The 22,915-nt window shown below is 40.9% G+C and overlaps 1 protein-coding gene across 1 annotated transcript; it reads left to right on the forward strand.

The window, feature by feature from the left end:
- Positions 1-1,308: 1,308 nt before the first annotated feature.
- On the forward strand, positions 1,309-2,482 carry LOC104847806 (sperm motility kinase 2A-like). The gene is made up of 3 exons (XM_033766336.1): positions 1,309-1,462; positions 1,541-1,662; positions 1,751-2,482. The coding sequence occupies exons 1-3, from the start codon at positions 1,309-1,311 to the stop codon at positions 2,480-2,482; spliced, it is 1,008 nt and encodes a 335-aa protein (XP_033622227.1).
- The last annotated feature ends 20,433 nt before the right edge of the window (positions 2,483-22,915 follow it).

Raw genomic sequence — 22,915 nt, forward strand, 5'->3', positions numbered from 1 at the left:
AAAAAAAAAAACCTGATGGCTTGTGTGAGGGAGTCAAGAAGGAGTGGGCTATTGTACAGGATGCTTTCACTGTCACTAAAAGAATCACTGCTATCTATTGGCTCCACAGAATCTTTTTCTTTTTGTGCCACTTTACCAAGGAATCTGTCCAGTGACACTTGCTTTTGCCTCTTTTTGAGGATTTTGCAGAAATGAGACACTGCATTGTCATTAAACAGATTCATCGCTCATGTCAGTGGCATAGCTGAATTTTACAACTCACTGTTACAGCCAAGTGCCCCAGCTGTGAGGCACTGCTGAGCTTTACAGCTCAGTGTGGCAGCTCTGGAACACAGTTCTCATAATTTGAAGATTTGCGAATCTGCTGGTAAGTGGAAGAGGTGGGAAACAGCCTTTGTTCACTGGCAAGTCCAGTGGGCTCAGAGGATTCTGAGCACTCTACCAGAAATGAGAGCCTCCCTATATAGGGACCTGCAGGGTATTTAAGCGTGCTCAATTAAGCGGGGCTGTGGTGGAGGGTGGAGTTCAAGAACTTTCTGGAAGCAGAGAGGCCGAGTCACAGAATGTTCCTGGGTGGGTGGGGGGAGCTTAACAGAACCTTCTTGTGAGGGGACAGAGTTTAACAGAACTACCTGAAAAGTCACAAAGTTCAAACAGCCACAAACCATTTTGACACATTGGGTAGGAGCCCAGCAGCACAAAGTTACATTTCCAAAACAAAACATTCTGTGGGAGAAGAAAATGGAGGCAAGGCCAGGGCCTGTGTGATTGTATAGCACTTCTCTATCAATTGTCTTTGGGGAAAACTGATTATGATGGGTATCTTCCTGTCAGCCTCATGGGCATTAATGTGCCATGACATGTTTCCTAAACAGAGCATTACATTACTCTAAAGTCAACGAAGTTGTAGCATCACTTTGAAACCAGCAAGAATTTAAAGCAAAAGGAACTGGATATGTTGAGTATAGACACCATGAGAGCTCTAAAACAAAAGGTATAACAGAAAGGAAAAGGATTTTGGAGCAGCCTATGGATTGATTTTCATTTCTAAACACTTGTGCTTCAATCTCCATAACCTACACAAGCAAGAAATTTTGTAACCTTTTCTATTACAAAGAAAGGTCCTAATGGTCACGAGTGAGGTGGCCCTGGTGGGTGTGGCCAGCTCTGCCTTGGCCCGTTGGTTCTGAGACATTACAGGAGTCTGTGTGAGGTCACGGCAGTTAGCTATATAAGGCCGTGGCTCTGGTGGGTCTGTTGTGGGTGGATGGAGATTGTTGTTGGAGATTTGGTGATTGATTTGGTGCTATGGGGAGTGTAGGATGTCGTTACACTGTGCCAAGCAGTGTTCATGGTGAGTGCAGTGAGGGAACATCCTGGCTGGGCCTCACAACCAGCTCCCACGGACACAGACTCCAGGAACACTATGATGTGCTGGGCCTCATTGACCAAGGCGGCTTTGGCAAGGTGTTTCTGACGCGACATCATGGCTCAAGCATGCAGGTCGCTATGAAGGACTTACCAAAGGCAGGGGTGTGAGCGGCCTACATTGTGTCGGAGGTGGGGATCCTGAAGGACCTTCAGCACCCTAACATCACACAGTTACTGGAGGTCATCGAAACTAAGGACAAAGTACACCTGGTCCTAGACTATGTGATGGGGGTCAATCTGCGGCAAGAGATCTTCAGGAGTGAAAAGCACAGGCTGTGGGAGAAGGAAGCCCAGAGGGTTTTCTGAGACATCTTGGGAGTGGTGGTTTACTGCCACGATTGGGGCATTGTACATGGGGGACCTCAAGCTCAAAAATGTCATGATCAACACCCAAGGCCATGCTAAAGTTTGCGACTTTGGGTTGGGGTTCCAGTTCCTCCCTGGGCTGGAGGTGACTGTGGTTGGTGGCACAGTGGCATACTGTGCCCCAGAAACAATCTCGTGCCAGAGGTATGAAGGCCCTCCCTTGGATGTGTGGGCCCTCAGAGTGATACTATATAAGGTGGTTACTGGGTATCGTCTCTTTTATGGGGATAAATCCCAGATAATTGAAAATATCCCTCATGGGACGGTCTCTCACCCCAACTTCATCTCCAAGAATGCCAAACACCTCATCGGCAAATTGCTGAACCACGATACGGCCAACAGTACAGAAGGTGCTGAAGCACCGGTGGCTCCAGAGTGTCCAGCCCCCAGTCCTCCTGAGCCGCTCCCTGTGCCCACAAAGAGGGCAATCCTCAGCCATATGGCCAGGATGGGATTTGACCTGTTAACGGTGATGGACACCCTGAGGAGAAAGGAATACAATCATGAGATGGCAACCTTCCTGTTGTTGCAGAGCCCGGCCCTCCAGGGTCTGGGCTTCAGTAACCCAGTGAAACCTGTGCGTGAGGCTGCAGAGAAAACATCATGGCCCCTGGCAGGTCCTGCACCCTTATCTCACATTCCCAGGAGGAGGGCCAGCGAGCCTGCCCCTGCACTGGCCGCTTAGTCCCCGGAATGAAGGCTGGAGGAGAGCAGGGTGACAGAGGCTCCGAGCCACCCATGACATTCCAGAGGACCCCAACTCCCACTGTATCCTTCCAGCCTGGCCCTGCCGCGCCCAGCCTGTCTCTCCAGCCTAACACTGCCGCGCCCAGCATGTCCTGCCAGCCAGGCCTTGGAGCTCCCTGCTCTAGCTCCAGAATCACCTCTGCCCCTGCCAACAGTAGACAGCGATGCTGGAACCCTCTGAAGAGGAGCATCACAGGCTGCCTACGGGTGCTGTGTTGCTGCTGCCTGCCACCCTCAGGGCACCGCCGACACAAGGTGGCCCCAATGTAAGTGGCACCCAGCAGAAACCCAGACAGCCCTCAACCCTCAAGGAGGCCGGGTGGTCCGGGTGCTTTCTGACTGAGCTGTATCCTGATGATGTCACCTTTAATCATCAGAGTAGAACTCAAGTGAGGAGGAGAGGGGAGAGGGATGGAGGAGTTGTGGCCAGAGGGAAGAGTCTCAGATGGACATGAGGACTTGCTGTTGGGTCTCCTGTAGCGTAGGGTGGTGGTGACCACAGCTAATAATGCCTGGTATATTTTCACACGAGTGTCCATTTCATATGTATCCTTGTCATTTTAGTACAGAGCCATGAGAAGCAACTCCATAGATGTGGACATCCTACCCATGGCAGACCAGCCACATGGGAGGAAGCCATGGTGAGTCACCCTGCAGCCCTGTCTAGGGAGCTAGAGGGAAAGGGTGTAAGGGACACCTGTGTTTCCTGTGGGAGTGAGGGAGGAGGGTGCACAGCACAGAAGGCTGTGCTTGAGTCAAGAGCTAGGATTTAGTGGGAGGAAGATGGAGGAGCATCAGGAGGGGGATGTCTCCCTGACTTGTGTGCCATTGCCGGAGGGAGGCTCCCCTAAGACCAGGGAGTGCCCAGCACCTTGGAGCCCTCAGACCACAGCCTCCTGACTGGGTGCAGGTAGATGTGGGGGCTGGATGAGGGTGGGGTTAGTTGAGCAGAGCCATGACTTTATCCCACAGTCCTCCATGGTAAGGAGCTTCTTTCTGCTCACCTCCTCGCATGTCCTTGTGTGAGGGTTTCCACCAATGAGACACAGAGTAGTTGCTGGAAGGACGGTGAGCCCAGGTGAAGAGAGGCAGCCCTGCCTGTTCTGAGGACTGGGTCACTGCTGTTCCCCTGGCCACCGTGTAGAAGCCTAGACTCGGCCACGCTGTGAGCAGCCCAGGAGTATGCAGAGGCCACACTGATCCTCCACCCGCTGATTGCACAGCAGGAGCCACCCGAGCCCAGTCACCAGAGGTGTGTGGCGGCATCTCTACATCATCCCAGTGCCAGCCGCAGAGCATCCTGGCCCAGAAGTCAGTACAGCTGAGTCCTGAGGACCAGGGCCATGCCTCAGCCCAAGTGGGCCTGGCCTAGGCCCTGAGCCCCATAGCTAACATCTCTGTGGCCTCCCTGCCTCCTCCTCGGTTATTCAGGACGCATTTGGCCCCAGCCCAAGGCAGTCTGCTTCCAGATGTCTCACAGACTCAGCCTGTCTTTTCCCCATGCACCATCAGCACTGTAGAGCAGATCAGTTCATGGCACAGATGTTGGGGCCACTCAGGGCCAAGGACAGAGGTGTGGGCACTGCAGACACCAGAGGTGCGGGGCCAATGCGCAGGGCTTCTGTGGGTGAGAGCAGGAGGGGGATTCAGGAGCAGAACACGGAGACAGTCAAGGGATCAAATGAGCCAGCCTCTGCCCCAGAGCCACTGGCTGAGGACTGATTCAGTGACAGCACCCAGGGACAGTGCTGCCGTGTGGCCAGCACAGTCAGCAGAGCTTCAGCATAGTGACCCATGTGATTCTCTGAGGGTGCTTGGTGCCCAGTGCTGCTCCTCCTCTTCCTGCTGTCAGGATCACTGGGATTTGATAGAGGAGGAGCACGACTCATGGAGGGCTGAAGTGAAGTCCCAGATTTGCACAGGGAGAAGAGGGCAGGGCTTGGATTCAAGTCTGGAACTTCCCAGCTCTCGGTCATACTGTCATCTAGGGAGGAAGACAAGAAAAACGACAGCATTGGCACCAAGGTGGTGGTGTGACTAGCTTTCCAGGCTGTGGCAGGACACCTGAGATTCATCAGCAGAGGTTTCAGTCCAGGGTCACTGTGGGCTTGGGGCAGCGCAGCACATCATGGCAGGAGTGTTAGAGGAGGAGACCCCTCACCTCATAGCACTTTTACTATAGTAGGTCGCCAAAACCCTTTTGTCCGAGGAGCTGGCACTAATGTGCCAGATTTCACCCACTTGGTGGAGGAGGATGTTCTTATTTATAATGTTTTCATCATCAAAATCTATGATGTGGCTCTGATTATCATATTTAAGAGACTGCATTCCAACCAAAAACCGGATGGCATCTGTTTCTGCAGTCTGAGGTGTGGGAGCCCATGCCTGGAACTCCAGGCCATAGATCACCAGCACATCATCCTCCATGTTGCTAAGGTGAACAGCCTGCAGCTCAGGTGCTCAGATCCTCTCTAGGACCTGCGCAGCCCACCTGGTGGGCGCTGACACAGTGTCCATTCATTGCCTGCCTATGGCCACAGACTCTGAATTCACTCTCTTTGGCCCAGGCCAGCTTCCATAGGATTCACTTCCTATTTCCTTGTTATCATCATTCTACATATTTAATTTATTGAAAGGTAGCCTATAACACAATCTTTTTTTTTTATTTTTTTGTATTAAGGATCAAACACAGGTCCTTGTGCTTTCAAGGCAGGCAACAGAACCACTGAGCTACATTCCTGGGCCGCTAGATCAGTCTTTAAGAACATACATACTACGGAAATCAGCATTCATCCATAGTATAAATCTGTCCTTCACTTATTAAGACACTGAACAAGAAGTGTCTGCCATTTTTCAAGGTACCCTGCAAACGAATCACTGATAATAAGCATGCAGCTATAGTTTAGCCAGTCTTCAAATGAAAACTCAGTAATGTATTAGCATCACATAAAAGAAATGTATTAAGCCATTTAAAATTGTTGGTGGCATCAGGGATTTCCCACATTTTGTGGTTCCTAGACAAGGCCAGTAGCAGAGCTAGTGAGGTGTGGATGGGCCCAGTTGGGACCCCTGGGAGCCAACAGAATCTACTGTTTCTACATGAGTCATCTTTTGTTTTTCCAGAGACATATCAAGTGTCAGGAGAGTATCTCTAAATATTCAGTCTAGTGAGTAGCATGGAATTTTTACTATGCACATTGAAAACCTGATTTTCAGAAACTGTCCCATTTCCAAATGGTCCGATCTATCTTCAGTTTGACAGAGAGCGTCTATTGACTACAAAGAAAAATGTGATGTGTTACTTGAGATCACTGAAATAAAGAGAAAAGTCCATTGAGCTTGAAATGAGATTTTTTTAAGCTGCATGATCATTAAAATTGTCAATGTTTATTTCCCAAATAAAGAATATTTATGTTTATCTTAAGGTGGTTTTAAATGTAATTAATAGAAAACATTTATTGACAGCCACTAGCTCTTCTAAGTGTTTTCTGTTTAATTCCTAATTTAATGCTCACAACAGCTTTTTGAAATAAATTCTTTTATCATGACTCCCTTACCAATGAAATGGAAGACACAAAAAGGGAAACCAATGTAACCAAAATGTACAGCTACCAAACATCAAAGCTGAACCAATGCAGCCTCAACGATTACTTTGAATGTTCTGTTTTTCCTATCCATGGATGCTTTAAAGGTTACCTATTTTTTATACTTGACTCAAGTTTTTCTGGAACTTCACCACATGCTATTTGCCAGTTTTCCAATCGATGAGTTTCTATATTTAAACCTTATCTTATGTGTACCTCTCACATTAGTTTGAAAAGTTTACTTTTCTAAACAAGTACAAAAGTAGCTATTTTCAGAATTGATTTGACAAGAATTTTTTCCATAAACTAATTTTTGAGAGGATCATGAGACTCTCAAAATTGAATAAAACTAGTAAAGTTCAAATCCATTTGGGTAATACAAAGCTAGGAGAATGCATAAAAGAGAGCGGTTTTGCTTTTCCTCTTTGTGCACCTCAAAAACATCTGAAAAGATTTAACCTTCAAAAAAATGCTCACCTTTGGGCTGAAACCAAGTAAAAGGGACTTCAGTTCCAAAAGAAGCATTCTTTTTTTTTTTTTAATTCTGAATGAATTAGACAAAGCAATTGCCTGGAATTTGGTTGCATACAAGCAACATTTTGTGCCCATGTGTGCTGTAACACTGACTTCCTGCTGTCGGCACTGATAATTATTATTCTATAAAATAAATATTTGCTTCCCAGGCATCTGTAAGACCACCTCAGAATCTTAAATGGACTTTCTATCTTAAAGCAAAGAGGACCACAGTCTCCATTTTCTCTTGATGTATGATTTAATGGGTAAGATATTGGAAAAAGATAATGGAATATTTTCCTATCTGCCAACCCAGCCCAATATCTAGTGGGACCTTAATTATACCCTCCCATGCAATACACTCAATGCCTTTTTTGTGATATATGCCATATTTCCTCTATTTTAAAACTTCATCAGTTGAATAATAGCTTTTGGCTGAGAGAAGGGAAGAAGAAATACTACCATATTATACCATTAAATGAATTCATTGATTATGAAATATGACTAGATACCAGATCCATTAGTTTATGAAAAAAATTAAAATGAAAGCCCTCCAAAGGAGAATTAGAAATTGAAGCTATTCATTTATCTACTCTCACCCACATTCCTACTGCATCTCTAATCGAAACTGCAGCCCTGAAACTCTGGCTCAGTGAAAGCCAAGTTCAGGGGCTTTAAAGCCTGAGTCTGTGTCAAACTCATGAAAAAAGTCATCATGTACAAGTCAAAGTCCTAGAAAACCAGGGTTAGCCAGTATACAGAGAGATGCAAGAGAATGCAGACCATGTGGCTCCTTGAACAATAACAGAAGATTTCTAGGTCTCAGTCTGATTGACTTTTGGACCTTTTATTATACTTTGCCAGTTTTAGCCCTAAAACCAACTCTTTGTCTAAAATAAATTGAATGGATTAAAAAAAGTCCCCATTTTCCATTTTCAAGTAATTATTTGTTGCATTCTTACCACAAGGTAATATTAATGAACACACATAATATCTGCTACAATATTACATAGTAAGATCCAAATGACTCATCCAAAGTTTTGCCACTTAAACTAGAACTGGATCCTCTGACAAGTAATTCTTCACTTCCCACCAAAGTGAAATCTGGGACTTCTCTGCACACCTCTAAAAGCTACATTCACTTGGAAGTGAGCATTGGCTCTACCCAAGCTATATCACCAAAGTTTGATGGTACATATTTCCTTACAGAAATAATGTTTTTAATGGTGATTGAATTTCAAGATTAAGCCACAGAAGCCTGCTTTATCTGAGCCTGGAGCCCACTTTGTTTATTAAGAAAACATGTGATACAATATTGTAGTAATAGTAGTTATTAAATAAAGTGGTACATTAAATAAGAACTTTTTCTATATTTTGAATATTTGTTGTGAGAAAGAACAGATTTTCTTGGGAGTTTTGTGCTCATTCCTAAAAGCAAGTCTGGGTATTTTCAAAGGCTTTTTATAGAGTTTCAGGAAACCAGCTCTTCTCCAGTATGCCTAATCATTATAGCTCAAAACTTACCACCACTAGAAAACAGAACACCAACCCTGGACCAATATATTCCAAAGTTTAACTAGTGGTGGCTTCTTGAGGGTGAGGTTACTTGAGACTTTCTCATTCACACATTTTTATATTGTTCTACCTTTTAGAGTCAGCATCTATTACTTTCATAAACAGAATAAAAGCAATAAAAATACAGGAATCTTTACTGCTTCCTTTTCCTGGATACCCTTCTCTTACCATCCTTCTCCTGTACTTACTATTTATGATCAAAGCAATTTTTGAGATTTACAAATAGAAGAGTGCACATTCTTGTGCAGATGACACAGAGAGAGCTAAAAAGGGGTTAAGACATGTGAGAGAGCTGTCTAAAGTGGAGACTGAGGTGCATCTTGGCTGGGCATCATCACCAGGAGAAAGGAAAGAGGAGGTAGTAGATAAAATTTCTCTGCCTCCAAAGGCCTGGAATGGAATAGAAAAGTAAAATGGGAGTAGTCTTCAGGAAGACGAAAGCATGAAGAGTTAGTGAGTACAAAACGGATTGTCATAGAGTGGGTATTTAAAACTAGGAAAGAACGCCTCAATAGCTAATAGGATCAGCTTTAAATAAATATGCAATAGAAGAAAGAACTGGATGGGAAAACTCCCCTTTCTCCCCACCAATTTACCCAAGGCAAAGACTTCACTGACCTTCCTTGTATAGGGAAAGGGTCATTTCATTCTGCAAAAATACACTGAAGAGTGAAAATCCCATTGGAAAAATAACAACATAAATTCAGGCAAATACTAGTAAGGAAGTAATATTAAACGTTTTCTAAGAATAAATTTTTCTATACTGGCAAGAGAATTGTACTTCAGAGCTTACTAATAAAGGAAGAAGTGCTGCCACAGGAAAATAATAAAAATAGCTAACATTTATATATTTGCTATGGGCTGGGGATTTGGCTCAGTGGTTCTGCTGCCTGCCTTGCAAACGCAAAGGCCTGAGTTCAATCCCTGGTACAAAAAAACAAAACAAAACAAAACAAAAAAACAAACATAACCTATATATTTGCTATGGATCTGACACTAAGAAATGCAGACTTTGAAAGCATTATCATATTTCATCTCAACATAAGGAACAAACTAGGGTTTGAGATGCCCAAGGTCACACAAATAAAATGGCCGCATGGGAAACCTAAGAAGAGCAGCTTAGAGATATTTTGAAGGCAATTAGTTGCAGCCCAATTTCACCACAGAATGGTCAGGATAACATTTTAAGGAGTAAGATAAACTTGCTTGGAGAAGAGATTACCTCCGCCTTTGGTGACAATATCACTGCAGCCACCTTCCCTGCCTGAACACTAATGCGGCCATCCTCCCCAGAATTGTGGAATGAATTAAATTCAAGAAATGACGTATCACTGTATTATAATTTACAGTAAAGGATCCAAAAAAAGGAAGTAGGGCAATTTCTGGACTTTCAGGAGGGAAAAGTGTGACCATTCTACTTTATCCGGATCCACTTGAGCCCAAGTCTGTACTTACTATTCCCGTGAGCAAGAAGAAACCACTTTAGTACTTGCTGATTGTTCCAGGCTGTGGTTGGTGCCTCTCTCCTCCCTTTCCGTGGCTTGAAGTTATCACGGGGCATTTTCTCGCAGAACATCGCCCTCATGGCACTTGGTTGTTTTAGCTTCAGACAGCTATTATTGCTTGGGCTCGCAATCCCCTGCAATTTGTAAATCATTTCAAATCATTGTAAATCACTGAACACAAAGAGATGCTATGAACATACACTCACTCACACACACACACACAGACACACTGCTCCTGAAATATTTGTGCTAAGGGTTCATTTAACACCTACGATACATTGCTTCATCAGTAGAATGAAGATTTTGTATTCAGTGTTCTCTAAGTTCCTTTCCCAAATGAAAGGAAGAGAGGAGTGAGGGGAGTGAGGGAGGGGAAAGAATTGTTGTACTGCTGATGTACATGGAATAAGATGTCCATCTCTATACTTTTAGCCATGTCCTATGATAAGAGAATATTCCCTTTATCACTCACACACACACACATCATAGGAAGGACACAACAGATTTAATATGTGCCATTTCTTCATGTACAACTCATTTTAAAATGCTACCAAGTAAACACAAGATACTATTCACTCTATAATGCGGCCTAGTTTACAGAAGTTAAACCCCATAACAATGAGACTCCTAGCATCAATGAAATACAGTGTATGAGTGTGTGCATGTGTGTGTGTGTGTGTGTGTGTGTGGTAGTGGAAGACTTCTTTATACATTAAGTGCTATCATTGATATTTGCTATAGCACACTTGAGTACTTGCCACAGCACAAAGTTCATTTTTGTTTCTCCCTGTTACAGGTCCTACTACCACAGCCCTCCATACTTGCATTTTAGGCCTACTGAAGCCTGAACCTCCCGCCTATTCCCTTAATCCTTAACTCTGTCCTGGCTTTTTTTTTTTCTTTCCCAGATTTGCTGTCCCATGAAAATAGTCCAATCTTATATTTTATCTCTTAGATCTTGCTGAACTACTAGAATAAAATTTAAATATTATCTAGTGGGCAGTAACTTACTGTATAATTTTTTCAGATGTCAGATTTTTATTTTAATATAGTCTACAAGATAAATTAATGTGCACTGACTGAGAAAAAGAGACTGGTATATGAGAAGAGTTTTGTTTTGTGTCCCATCTATATAAGTCTGGGAAACCCACTGGCTTCTCACCACAAAGGCTACCAAAAGTCTGTGGAGAAACTGCACTTTCTTATCTCCTCCAGGAACAAAAAGAAAAGTCTCAGAAATGAAGCTACTGTGACCACCAGAGGAGACCTGGAATTCTGATCTCCTTTTTCCCCTTCCTTTCCATTATCATCATTGCCACCATCATCTTTTCCTGCTTCCCTCTTTGGCTTAATTGCTAAAAACAAAACAAAACCCACATAATTGAAGTAATTCTTCTTTTTTTTTTTTCAGGAAATATATAGGAGTCTATGACCTATACATTGACAACAAGTCTCATTCCAGGATCTATCTTAATTATGGACACATATTTATTTTTTTATAATATATACAATTTGAGAAGGCATCCCCCCCTGCCTCGTTTTTTGAGACAGGGTCTCACTATTTAGTTAAGACTGACCTGGAATTCACCATGGAGCCCAGGCTGGTCTTGAACTCACAGAGATCCTCCTGCCTCAGCCTCCTGAGTGCTGGGATTACAGGTATGCACCACCACACCCAGCTAAAAGGGCATTTTCCCTCTCTCTCTCTCTTTTTTTTAAAGAGTGCCTTTATTTTACACTTTTCTAGCACTTTTTTCCATTTAGAAAATACTTGCATTGGTATTCAAATAAACATTGGTAAGATTTCTCTAATGGCTAATGTGTCAATATCCATCAAAAACCTTAATAGTAAATGGAGAAACTCAATTCTAAGAACTTATTTTAATGAGAAATTTGAAATAACTATAAAAAGTAACATTCAAGAATATTCATTACAGTGTATTTTATAATGTCTACCAATATGAAATTAGTTGGTAATATTCATGAACCCAAATGAAGTCACAAAGCCATTGTATGTAAGTTTGCTCAAGAATATTATTTTTATAGGGATGTTCATAATAAATTGCTAACCCAACAACACAAGACACAAAACAAAATGCCCACTATTATACCATGATCCCATGTATATTATCAGAATCACATCACTATTACAAAACACCGAGACAGCTAACCTATAAAGAAAAATGTTTCCCAAATTGATTTGACCACTTAAATATTTTCTCAGGAACTAACCTCTTTATATCTACAGGCAATTGACAAAGGACATTCTTGGAAAGATCCTGAATGATTAAAATAACTGACATTTCTTTTATTAAATTGATTTTTAAATGGCTTCTTCTTTATATTATTTGTATGAATCCTATTTTTCTAGCATAGAGTGCTTGCTTCAGCAGCACGTATACTATTTTTCTATCCTAGAAAACAGAAAGAGGATATTATGCAGTACATATGTGGGCACATGTTATCTATAGTCATTCCCTTACCTTTCCTAGTTAACTGAACACTACAATAAAAAATATTAGTTGGACACGGTGGCACACACCTGTAATCCCAGCACCAGAGAGATTGTGGCAGAGGGTTTGTGAATTCAAGGCCAGCCTGAGCCATATAGAGAGTTTAGAATAGCCTGGACTACATAGGAAGAACCTATCCACCCCCACCCCAATTGTTTTAAATAAAGAGAAAAGTTTATTTAGGTCACAGTTTTGCAAGTTTAAAGTCCATCATTAGGCAGGTCCCATTGGCTTCTCCCTGGTAAGGACAGCAAATGGCAGCACACATCATGGCAGGATCACAAGTCTGAGTCAAGGATCATATGTGGAATTGGTTCAGAAAGAGACACCAAGGTCCCACAATCCCCCTTGACAACATTGCCCCCAAGACCTAAGGACCTCGCACCAGACCCCATCTCCTAACTTTTCCACGACCTCCAACAGGGCCACAGAGAACTGGAGACCAAACCTTCAGCCACAAAATTTTTTGGTCTGTTGTTTGGAAATAATTCCTACCCTTAAGAGTTTTTTAAGGATTGATCCAAAATGTGTACAGATCTCTAAGTACATAACCTGGCCCCCAGATATACACTCCATACACAGCTCTACATTGGTTGTGTTGTGTCACTTGGGTTTTTTTTATTCCTCATTGAGTTTACTGGTACATTTTAGGTATACAGTACAATTACATTCATTGTTGGGATCTTGTACCTTTACATGATAGGACTTGGTTCTCATTTTTTCCCTTATCCCTTCCCTCCCTTCACCCTCCTCCCCTCCCTATTTACAAACATTTTATTCCCATTTTTTCATTTTCTCCTATTTTTTTCTTTCACTTATTACCTTTCCCCTACCCTTCCCACTTTGTCTTCACCGTTAGCCCTTTTCTTCCTATTTGACATTGTCAATTATCTCATTAGGATCTTATGTACTATTATAGTTTTTCACACCAGAGAAACTATTCTGTATTTACACATGTGTGACTTATTTGTTTCACTTAGGAGTATATCCAAAATATGTATCCATTTTCCTATGAATGAATCTAAATTCTCATTCTTTATGGCTGAGTAATATTCCATTTTATAGAAAAACCACATCTTCTTTATCCAGTCTCCAACTGATGGGCAAATGGGCTGTTTCCAAGTTTTAGCTATTACAAACCTATAAACATAGGTATGCATATATCACTATGATATGATTCTTTTAATTCTTTTGGAAAGATGCTCAGCAGAGGGCTGGCTGGGTCACATGGAATCTCTAGTCCCAGCTCTTTGAGGTATCTCCATATTGATTTCCATAGTGGTTGCACTAGTCTGCACTCCCACCAACCTGAGGATCAGTGGAACAGATTGGAAGACAGAAAAACAACTTCACATGCACTCAGCTACGTCATCTTTGACAAAGGAGCTGACCATCCCCACTGGAGGAAAGATAGCCTCTTTAATAAATGGTGTTGGAAAAACTGGATCTCAACCTGCCAAAGATTAAAACTAGACTCTTATCTTTCACCATGCATTAAATTAAAATCCAAGTGGATTAAAGATCTACATTCCGGAAACCTACAAGTTTAGAAACACTAAACTTGCTGGAAGATAAGTTAGGCAGAACTCTTGAAGACATTGGCATAGGAAAAGACTTTGAACAAATCCTCAGTAGCACGGAAACTAGCAGAAAGAATCAACAACTGGGATCTCATCTTATTAAAAAGCTTCTGCACTGCAAAAGAAACCATCAACAGAACTAAGAGACAACCTACAATGTGAGAAAAAGTTTTTACCAGCTGCTCCTCAGACAAAGGACTACTATCTAGAATATATGAAGAGCTCAAAACAATCAGCCCCCCCAAATATAAGGACCCGATTCTAAAATGGGCATCTGAAATGAACAGACATTTCTCAGACAAAGAAGTAAAAGCAGCAAGTAAATATATGAAAAAATGTTCCACACTTGGGGTTTTTGATTACAGGAACAAAAATACATTTTGATCAACTTAAACAAAGGAGACTTTACGAAAACAAAGCAACGAAGTTGGAAAACGCGCCTTAGTAATAGGCAGAAAACAGTTCAGCTGCAGGAGCTATAAAGCAGGAGTTACAAGATTGTCTGTAGGACCCTGGGAGCAGACTGGTGGGGTCAATGAGTCCAGGATAAAAGAAAACCAACCTCTACATTCATCCAATTTCACATACTCCAGGGCCAGGGATTTAGCTGAGTGGTCTGCCAGTTCCGGGTACCAAAAACAAACAAAATCCTCACATGCTCTAAAGTCAAATTCCCTGCAGAGTGCTTCCCCAAGCTGAACTGAAGCTACTGTCCACCACCGAACTATACCAGGCATAAAAAGAATAATCCAAGCTTTTGGGGCCTAGGCAGCTGGATTTCCCATTTCAGCAAAAGTACACCCCATGGTATGGTAAGTTAACTCCCCAAAGGAAATCTGGGTTCTATAGAGAAGGATGCTGACTGTTGCTGGGTAGCCATAAAATGTCAAATGTTCTCATAGCGCATAAGCAAAAGGTAATCTTAAAATGGGAAGAAAAATATAAATTAAACATATATTTTAAAAAGCAAACAGATTTTTAAAAAGAAAAAGAAAGCTCTTCTATTAGGAGGAAATCAGGACAGGATTTTTTTTTTCATTTAACAAAGAGAAACAGGAACAGAGAAGAAAATTGACTAGCTCAAGAGAACCGCTTTTATCCTAGGTATGCCAGAGTGGACACTCCTGTTACCTGGTCTCCAACTCATCCCCAGTACCCACTGAGAAACTATCAAACATCTCCCAGCCTTTTTGGCTTCCCAAGCTCAAACTTCAAAGGACATAGACTACTGTTGGTATTTTCCTTTTCTATGCCTTGCTGGTACCTTCTACTGCTTGGAGTTTAGGCTCTGCCAGGGGTTCTGCCAGCAGCATTACATTTGGTGAGGCTGAGGGTGTCTGGAACACTGGGCAGACTGCTTCCTTCACATTTGGGGAATCAGAGGGTGGGGAACTGAGGGCCAAGAAACCACTAGAGAAAGATGTCCAGCAGGAGGAAAACAAAAGAATAGGGGTCAACCTGGAGATGATGAGGTATGAAGAGCAAGTAGTAGGAAGACATTGGTATAGGAAAAGACTTTATGAACAAATCCTCAGTAGCACGGGAACTAGCAGATAGAATCAACAACTGGGATCTCATCTTACTAAAAAGCTTCTTATAATTGAAAACAACTATAAGAAAAAACCCTAAAGAATTAGGAATATTGTTACATGGCTATGTGATCACCAAGGTCTGCAGCACCTCAATGAAGAAGAAAAAGTGTAAAACAGTCATAAAACTCTCATTCCTCTCTCTGGAAGAAGTTGCTTGCCATGATTTACTGTGCTGTTTGACATTCCTGTCACACAGGGTGGTTTTCTGCTTTTTCACTCTGCTTAAAGCACATGGAAGAACCTACAAAAAAGACCAAAATAGTTACAAACTCCAGACTCTATGAGTTACCCTGATAATTGAATAGTTCTAGAAAGATCTACCTAGGAGTTATCTTGCCTAATATGTACATTCTTTTTCAGTCAGAGAAATTGAAGCACAAAGTTATGAACACATCCCATACTATTTACTTCAAATCTTTAAAAATTTGATCATCTGTACCTGAAGTTAGCAAACTTTCTAAAATGGACTTCCTAGTGCATATTTTGGCCTTCAGGCTCCATGGTCTCTGTCACAACTACTTAGCACTTACTATTGTAAAGCAAAAGCAGCCATACATGATCATAAAGGAATGGGTATGGCTGTATTCCAATAAAACTTTATTCACAAAAGCAGCACCAGATAAACTAAGAGCAGTGGCTATGGTTTGCTACTATTTTTGAATGCCTGATCTAACTGAGTTTCTTATTATATGCCACGTGAATGTTCCCCCAAAACATAAGACCAACTGGTAGGCATCTATTGAAATTCCCATAGGAGGGATAATAATAATGGCTACAATTTATAAGGCAGTCTCTATGAGGTTTTTTCTCATTTAATTGCTCTATCAGTTTATGAGATGGGACTATTGTGACTGCCCTCTTTTATTTTAAGATAAGGAAACAAAAATACCTACAGGTCAAATAACCTGCCAATGGTCATACCGCAAGGAAGAGTTAGTGTCTGCATTTGAACTCAGATTTGCTCTACTTTGGGATTCAAGTGTTTGACTACACCAGGCAGAAAAATATAATGTTGTATTTTAAATGCAGAATAGGGCTAGGAATTTAGCTCAGTGGTTCCGCCACCTGCTTTGCAAGCACAAGGAGCCGAGTTCAATCCCCAGTACCAAAAAAAGAAAATAAAATGCAGAATAGAAAGCCACATTAATTTTCTTGATGTCCATCTGTTGGGAGTTCTCAAGACACACTTCAAAATGTAAAGAACAATGTTAGCTGGAACCCACCCACCTCAGAAATGGACTGGGAAGAAAGAAAGGCTTCAAACACTGAGAGGAATTTAAGCCTGAAGGAAAGAAGCAGCTCTTGGTGATTATCCTAAATTTTTTAAGCCAAACCAGGGAGGACTTGAGGAAATGACTCACTGAACACAGGAGAAAGAAAAACAGCCATGTGATGGCAGAAGAAAATGAGGATAATATAGCCTTACTGTTAAAGTGAGGGTTAGAAGTCCACAGAGACCTAGAAAGGAAACACTGAAATGGCTGAGCTACATTCCTGAAACTAACATGCAATATTGTTTTATCAGGCTTACAGCTGTTTTGCCCAAGAATGTAGCAGGAACAGATTTCTTCCTAACAGAGACATCATTTCGTGTTCTTTACTGTTCCCAGATTGTCTCCTGTGGAAGAACCCCGAGAGAAAACTACAGCTATCTCTGCCCCTTGAATTCTTGAATCACAAAATGGGCTGTTCCTGACTCAGATGCTGAGGTTATTGTGACAAACAGATGTCCTACACTGTAGCCATTAAAATATCCTAACATCAACACTGAGCCCATGAAAGAATTTGGAGCCATCAACTTTCCAGCTAAAAAAAGCCCGATTGGAAAGGTTGGGGGATGTTTTCAAGCATGAATGTAGTCAGCTTTCATTTAATAAGTCAGTATGAATAGAAACAGAACTACAAAGTAAATAAACTTTTGTCCTTGGTCTTTTTTCTATCCATCAGTCATTTTGCCACATATTAACTATCCCAGAGTTCTGGCTGTGTCACTCCAAAGCTCACAAACCTTCAAAGTTCACAAGCAGTTTAGAAATGAAATATGTAACATCTAGATTTAAGAATTCACTTAATGGGTCTAAAAGTAAGCTGGGAAGGAAAGATAGGATTAGTGAATTCAGAAGTGGATCAATAGACACTATTCAAGTTGAACCACAGAGAAAAACCAAACTGGAAAGTGTATGGTATGTCCAAATGTGGAACATACTGTAACAGTTTAACTCACATTTAATATAGAAGAAGATAGAATGGAGCCTAAGTAATATTGGAAAACATACAGGGCTGGGGATTTAGCTCAGTGGTTCTGCTGCCTGCCTCGCAAGCACAAGGACCCAAGTTCAGTCCCTGGTACCAAAAAAAAAAAAAAAAAAAGGAAAAAGAAAAAAGAAAACATACAACTGAGAAATTTCCAAAAATGATGGCAGATAGCAACCCACTGATTTAAGAAGCTCAATAATCTCTTAACAAGATAAATACTAAAATAAAAACACATAGCATATATAGAAAAATGGTAGAAATCATTAAAGAATGAGAAATTCTTAAAAGCAGCAAGAGAGGGGTGGGGTGGGGGTAGGCGCGTATCTTAAGGAGAACTACAATAACACTGACAGCTGACTTTTCAAAAGAAACTGTGACAGTCATCAGAATACACTCCTAGGCCTCCCTCTGAGATCCTGCTGTCAGGAGCATATCTGATTGAGAACTGCAGACTTTTAGATTCTCTGGAAATTTCAAGTCACACTTCTCCTGGGCTGCTTCCCGGTAATGAAGGAACAAAATGGAGGTATCAGAACTAGGCTGTTTTGATGGATGCAGGGTTTCTGTAAAGGCAACTTTAGCCCGAGGAATTGCCACTGGCCTGGCCAAGGACTTCTCAGAACTATGTATAATCTGAGGCTTCTCTGACCCAATCCTTCCTCCCCGGTCTTCTTTTACCCCAGCCAGAGGGATGCATCTTGAAATTTCTATGCCAGTGGTTATCAACTTGAAACAATCTTGCCTGTAAAGAGACTTTTGACTCCAAAATAAGTAAATGCATAAAACTAAAAGTAGAAACACACAAATTCTTGATTATAGTTAGAGACTTCAACTCTCCTCTCTTAGTTATTGATACTAACAAAAAATGAATGAGAATATATACAAAATGAAAAATAGTACCAACTGACTGGATCCAAGTGGAATTTTTAGAACCCGCCACAACCAAAACCAGAATTCACATTCTTTTCAAATGAACATAGAACATTCACTAAGACAGACTGAATCATAAATCTTCACATATTTAACATATTTGAAGTCACATGAAGTATATTCTCTGACAAGCGTGGAATCAAGCTAAAAATGAATAGAAAGAAACACTTGGCAACACACTTGTAAATAATCCAAGAAATTTCAAAAGAATTGAGAAAATTTTTGAATTGAACAAAAATGAAGTCACAACATGTGAAAATGCGTTGAATGAGTTAAAGCAGTGCTTAGAGGGAAATTTATAGTACTAACATTAACAGAAAAGAGCTTAAGAAAATGAAGTAAAAGAATAATAAGAACAAAGCAATGGAAGCAGGAAGAAGATATACATTACTGATATCAGGAATTGAAGAGAAAATACAACCTAGTCCCTGCAGACAGTACAAAGATAAAGGAATATTATGAGCAGTCCTATAAACAAAAATTTGAAACTTACGATGAAACAGACTAATTAATTCCTTGAAAACCACAAATGCTGGGCCAGGGATTTAGCTCAGTGGTTCTGCTGCCTGCCTTGCAAGCACAAGGACCCAAGTTCAATTCCTGGTACCAAAAAAAAACCCCAAAAACAAAAAAAAACACAAATGCTAAAATTCATCCATGATGAGACTAACCATCAAGTAGTACAAAAACTATTTTTTTTTTCAAATTAAAGAGATCTCTTTTATTTAAGGGGAAACTTCTGATTTTAACCTAAATGAATTTTTCTAAATTTCATTGTTTGTCTTTTTTTTTTCAGCTTTAATTGAGTTTATTGGTACATTTTAGGGATACAGTACAGTTACATTCATTGTTGGGGTCTTGTACCTCTACATGATAGATCTTGGTTCTCATTTTTCCCCTTACCCCTGCCCTCCCTTCACCCACTCCTCCCTGCCCCATCTACAAACACTTTATTTTCATCTTTTCATTATCTCACATTTTTTTTCTTTTCCCTTATTACCCTTCCCCTACCCATCCCACCTTCCCTATACCTTTAGCTCCTTTCTTCCCATTTCTAAATGTCAGTAATCTTATTAGGATCTTATGTATTATTGCAGATTATTGACACCAGGGAAACTATTCAGTATTTACACATGTGTGACTTATTTATTTCACTTAGGAGTATATCTTCAATATGTATCCATTTTCCTATGAATGGTACTGGCAAAGAAATAGGCCTGAGGATCAGTGGAACAGACTGAAAGACACAAAAACAAATGCAGATGTACTCAGCTACCTCATCTTTGACAAAGGAGCTGACCATCCCCACTGGAGGAAAGATAGCCTCTTTAAGAAATGGTGTTGGAAAAGCTGGATGTCAATCTGCCACAGATTAAAATTAGACCCTTATTTTTCACCATGCACTAAATTAAAATCCAAATGGATTAAAGATCTAAATATTAAAACAGAAACATTAAACTTGCTGGAAGGTAAGTTAGGCAGAACTCTGGAAGACATTGGTATAGGAAAACACTTTATGAACAAATCCTCAGTAGCACGGGAACTAGCAGATAGAATCAACAACTGGGATCTCATCTTACTAAAAAGCTTCTGTACTTCAAAAGAAACCATCAGCAGAACTAAGAGACAATCTACAATGTGGGAAAAAATTTTTACCAGCTGTTCCTCAGACAAAGGACTATTATCAAGGATATATAAAGAACTCAAAACAATCAGTCCCCCCAAAAGATGCAGATGAAAACAACGCTGAGATTCCACCTCACCTCACAAAGAATGGCTGCTATCAAGAAATCACACAATAACAAATGTTGGCGGGGTTGTGGGGAGAAAGGAACCCTTCTCCATTGTTGGTGGGAGTGCAGACTAGTGCAACCACTATGGAAATCAATATGGAGATACCACAAAGAGCTTGGACTGGAGGTTCCATTTGACCCAGCCATCCCTCTGCTGGGTATCTTTCCAAAAGAACTAAAAGAATCATATCACAGAGAAGTATGCACACCCATGCTAATAGCAGCACAGTTTGTAATAGCTAAATCTTGGAAACAGCCCATTTGTCCATCTGTTGGAAACTGGATAAAGAAGATGTGGTTTTTCTATAAAATGGAATATTACTCAGCCATAAAGAACAAAAACTATTTTTAAAATTGTATTCATAGAAGCTGGACGTGGTGGTGCACACCTGTAATCCCAGCACTCTGGAGGCTGAGGTAGGAGGATCACTATGAGTTCAAGACCAGCCTGGGCTACATAGTGAGCTCCAGGTCAGTCTCAACTACATGGTGAGACCCTGTCTCAAACCCCCCCCACCAAAATTAAATTGAATTTGTAGGGGCCAGGGATTTAGCTCAGTGGTGCGACAACCTGATGGACAAATGTACAAATGAGTTCTATTCCAGATACAAAAAAAAAATTGAATTCATAGTTTAAAAGGCATTTAAAGAATATTTCATTCAGCATTTCCATTTGTATGTAGCAGGAATATCTCAGGTGAAACTGTTTCATTTTATCCTATTTCAGTTGAGTTGTAAAAGCAATATCACAGTTTATGGAGTTTAAAATGATATTATGGTTGTTGCGGGTCCAAATACAGGATAGAAAGGACCCAACTAGTAATTGCAGAAAAACTAGTAGTAGCAATAGAGTAAAAATAATAGTAATAGCAAGCACAGATAAGAGAAACACTTATTTGTGGCACTCTGCAAAGAACTTTGCATATGAAGTGTGATTAGCACAATTTTGTATATAAGGAAACTAAAGCACAGACATCAAGTATGATGAAAATAATCAATAGGATTAAATCTCAAGTACAACTTTCTGGAGAATATTTTTATTCCCAGCCTATTACCTGGTTGTTATCTTCCTGCCTTAGGAGAATAAATGGGGCTAGAAGAATGTCCATTCATAGGAAAATGCCTGCAACAGCATACACGTTGTCTCCTGGAAAGTGCTTCCTAAAAACCAAGCTATGGGAGCCTAAAGATTCTGCCAATATGGAGTAGTTGTGCGCTTCTCTACCCCAGACCTGCCTTTCTCACCATGCAGCCCATAGGTCCATCCATCATCTGTACTTGCTGAGGCCCCTAGTGCCTTCTGAACACTCCCTACAGACACACACCACAAGCAGTAAGTGGAAACAGAGAGCCTGGGATTTCCCAGCTTAACAGGAGGAGCATCTCAGCATGACGGTTGTCTCTGAGCTGGTAACACACTTGTACAGCAAGATGACTATGATTTATGCCATATTATATCTTGAAAATGTAAAGCAAGTGTGTTATATATTCTTACTACAAAAATAATGAAGTAAGGTAGTGCATTTGTCAATTATCTAAACTTTACCATTCTACAGTGCATGTTTGTATATATTTTGAACCATCATGTGCATGATGAAAACATACAATATTATTTGTCAAATAAAAATCATATTTCAAAGAATATATACATTAACTTTACTTACAGACCCTCAGATCACTGTTGTAGCATAGTTAGCAGTATGCTTATAAATTCTTGCTAAATTCAAGTAACTATTTTCCATTAATCTCCTGAAAGTTGAAAGAAAAAAATTTGCATTCAAGTGCACTGAAAAAACAAACAGCTGAACACCCACTTATTTCTACACTTTCTCCATACTCACAAGGCAATGGTCCAAGAACCACATTCCTGCCCTTATAAATTGGCTGCCAACATGAATGTGATTCTTCAGCTATGAGAAAATGTCTTCTGAAGGGTATAGGTTGGTTAATATTGGAAATTCTTGTGTGCTTTGGGAGATAAGACTATTTGCTCTGATAAAGGCTAGTACTTTTTTCCTCCTTTTTATCTGGACTTGTCAGGAATCAGTCATGTTATTTTGCATTTTTCCTTTTTCTCTCTGTTGCCCTGGCCTCTTTTGGGATTGAGGCCAGTAACATGTTTTCTCCATACAGTGGTGGATATAATCCAGTATTGATGCTCCTATATTAACCAAAATCTGGAGAAAGGAAAAATTCTCATTTAGGAGCAATAAATAAAAGTTATAATGTGGAGCAGCTATGATGCAAGAGTATCTGAACCACACTGAAGCAAGTATTCAGCTTTATGACATTTGAGTCGCTTAGTGTAAATAAATTCATGGGTGTTAGGATTCACACTGCAAATGGAAAGAAGACGGGTGGAGAGAGGAAGGAGCAAAGAAGAGAGGGAAAGAGAGGGGGGAGCAAAGAAGGGAAGAAGAAAGGGAGAGAGGAAGGAAAAAAGGAAGGAGGGAAAGACAGAAGAAAAATCCCAAGTTGAGATTCACAATACTTGGGGAGTCAGCCAATTTTGAAAGGCAAGAAGAAAATG

This window comes from Fukomys damarensis, unplaced genomic scaffold (assembly GCF_012274545.1).
Source record: "Fukomys damarensis isolate Sample0158 unplaced genomic scaffold, DMR_v1.0_HiC HiC_scaffold_20, whole genome shotgun sequence".
NCBI classification, from domain to species: domain Eukaryota; kingdom Metazoa; phylum Chordata; class Mammalia; order Rodentia; family Bathyergidae; genus Fukomys; species Fukomys damarensis.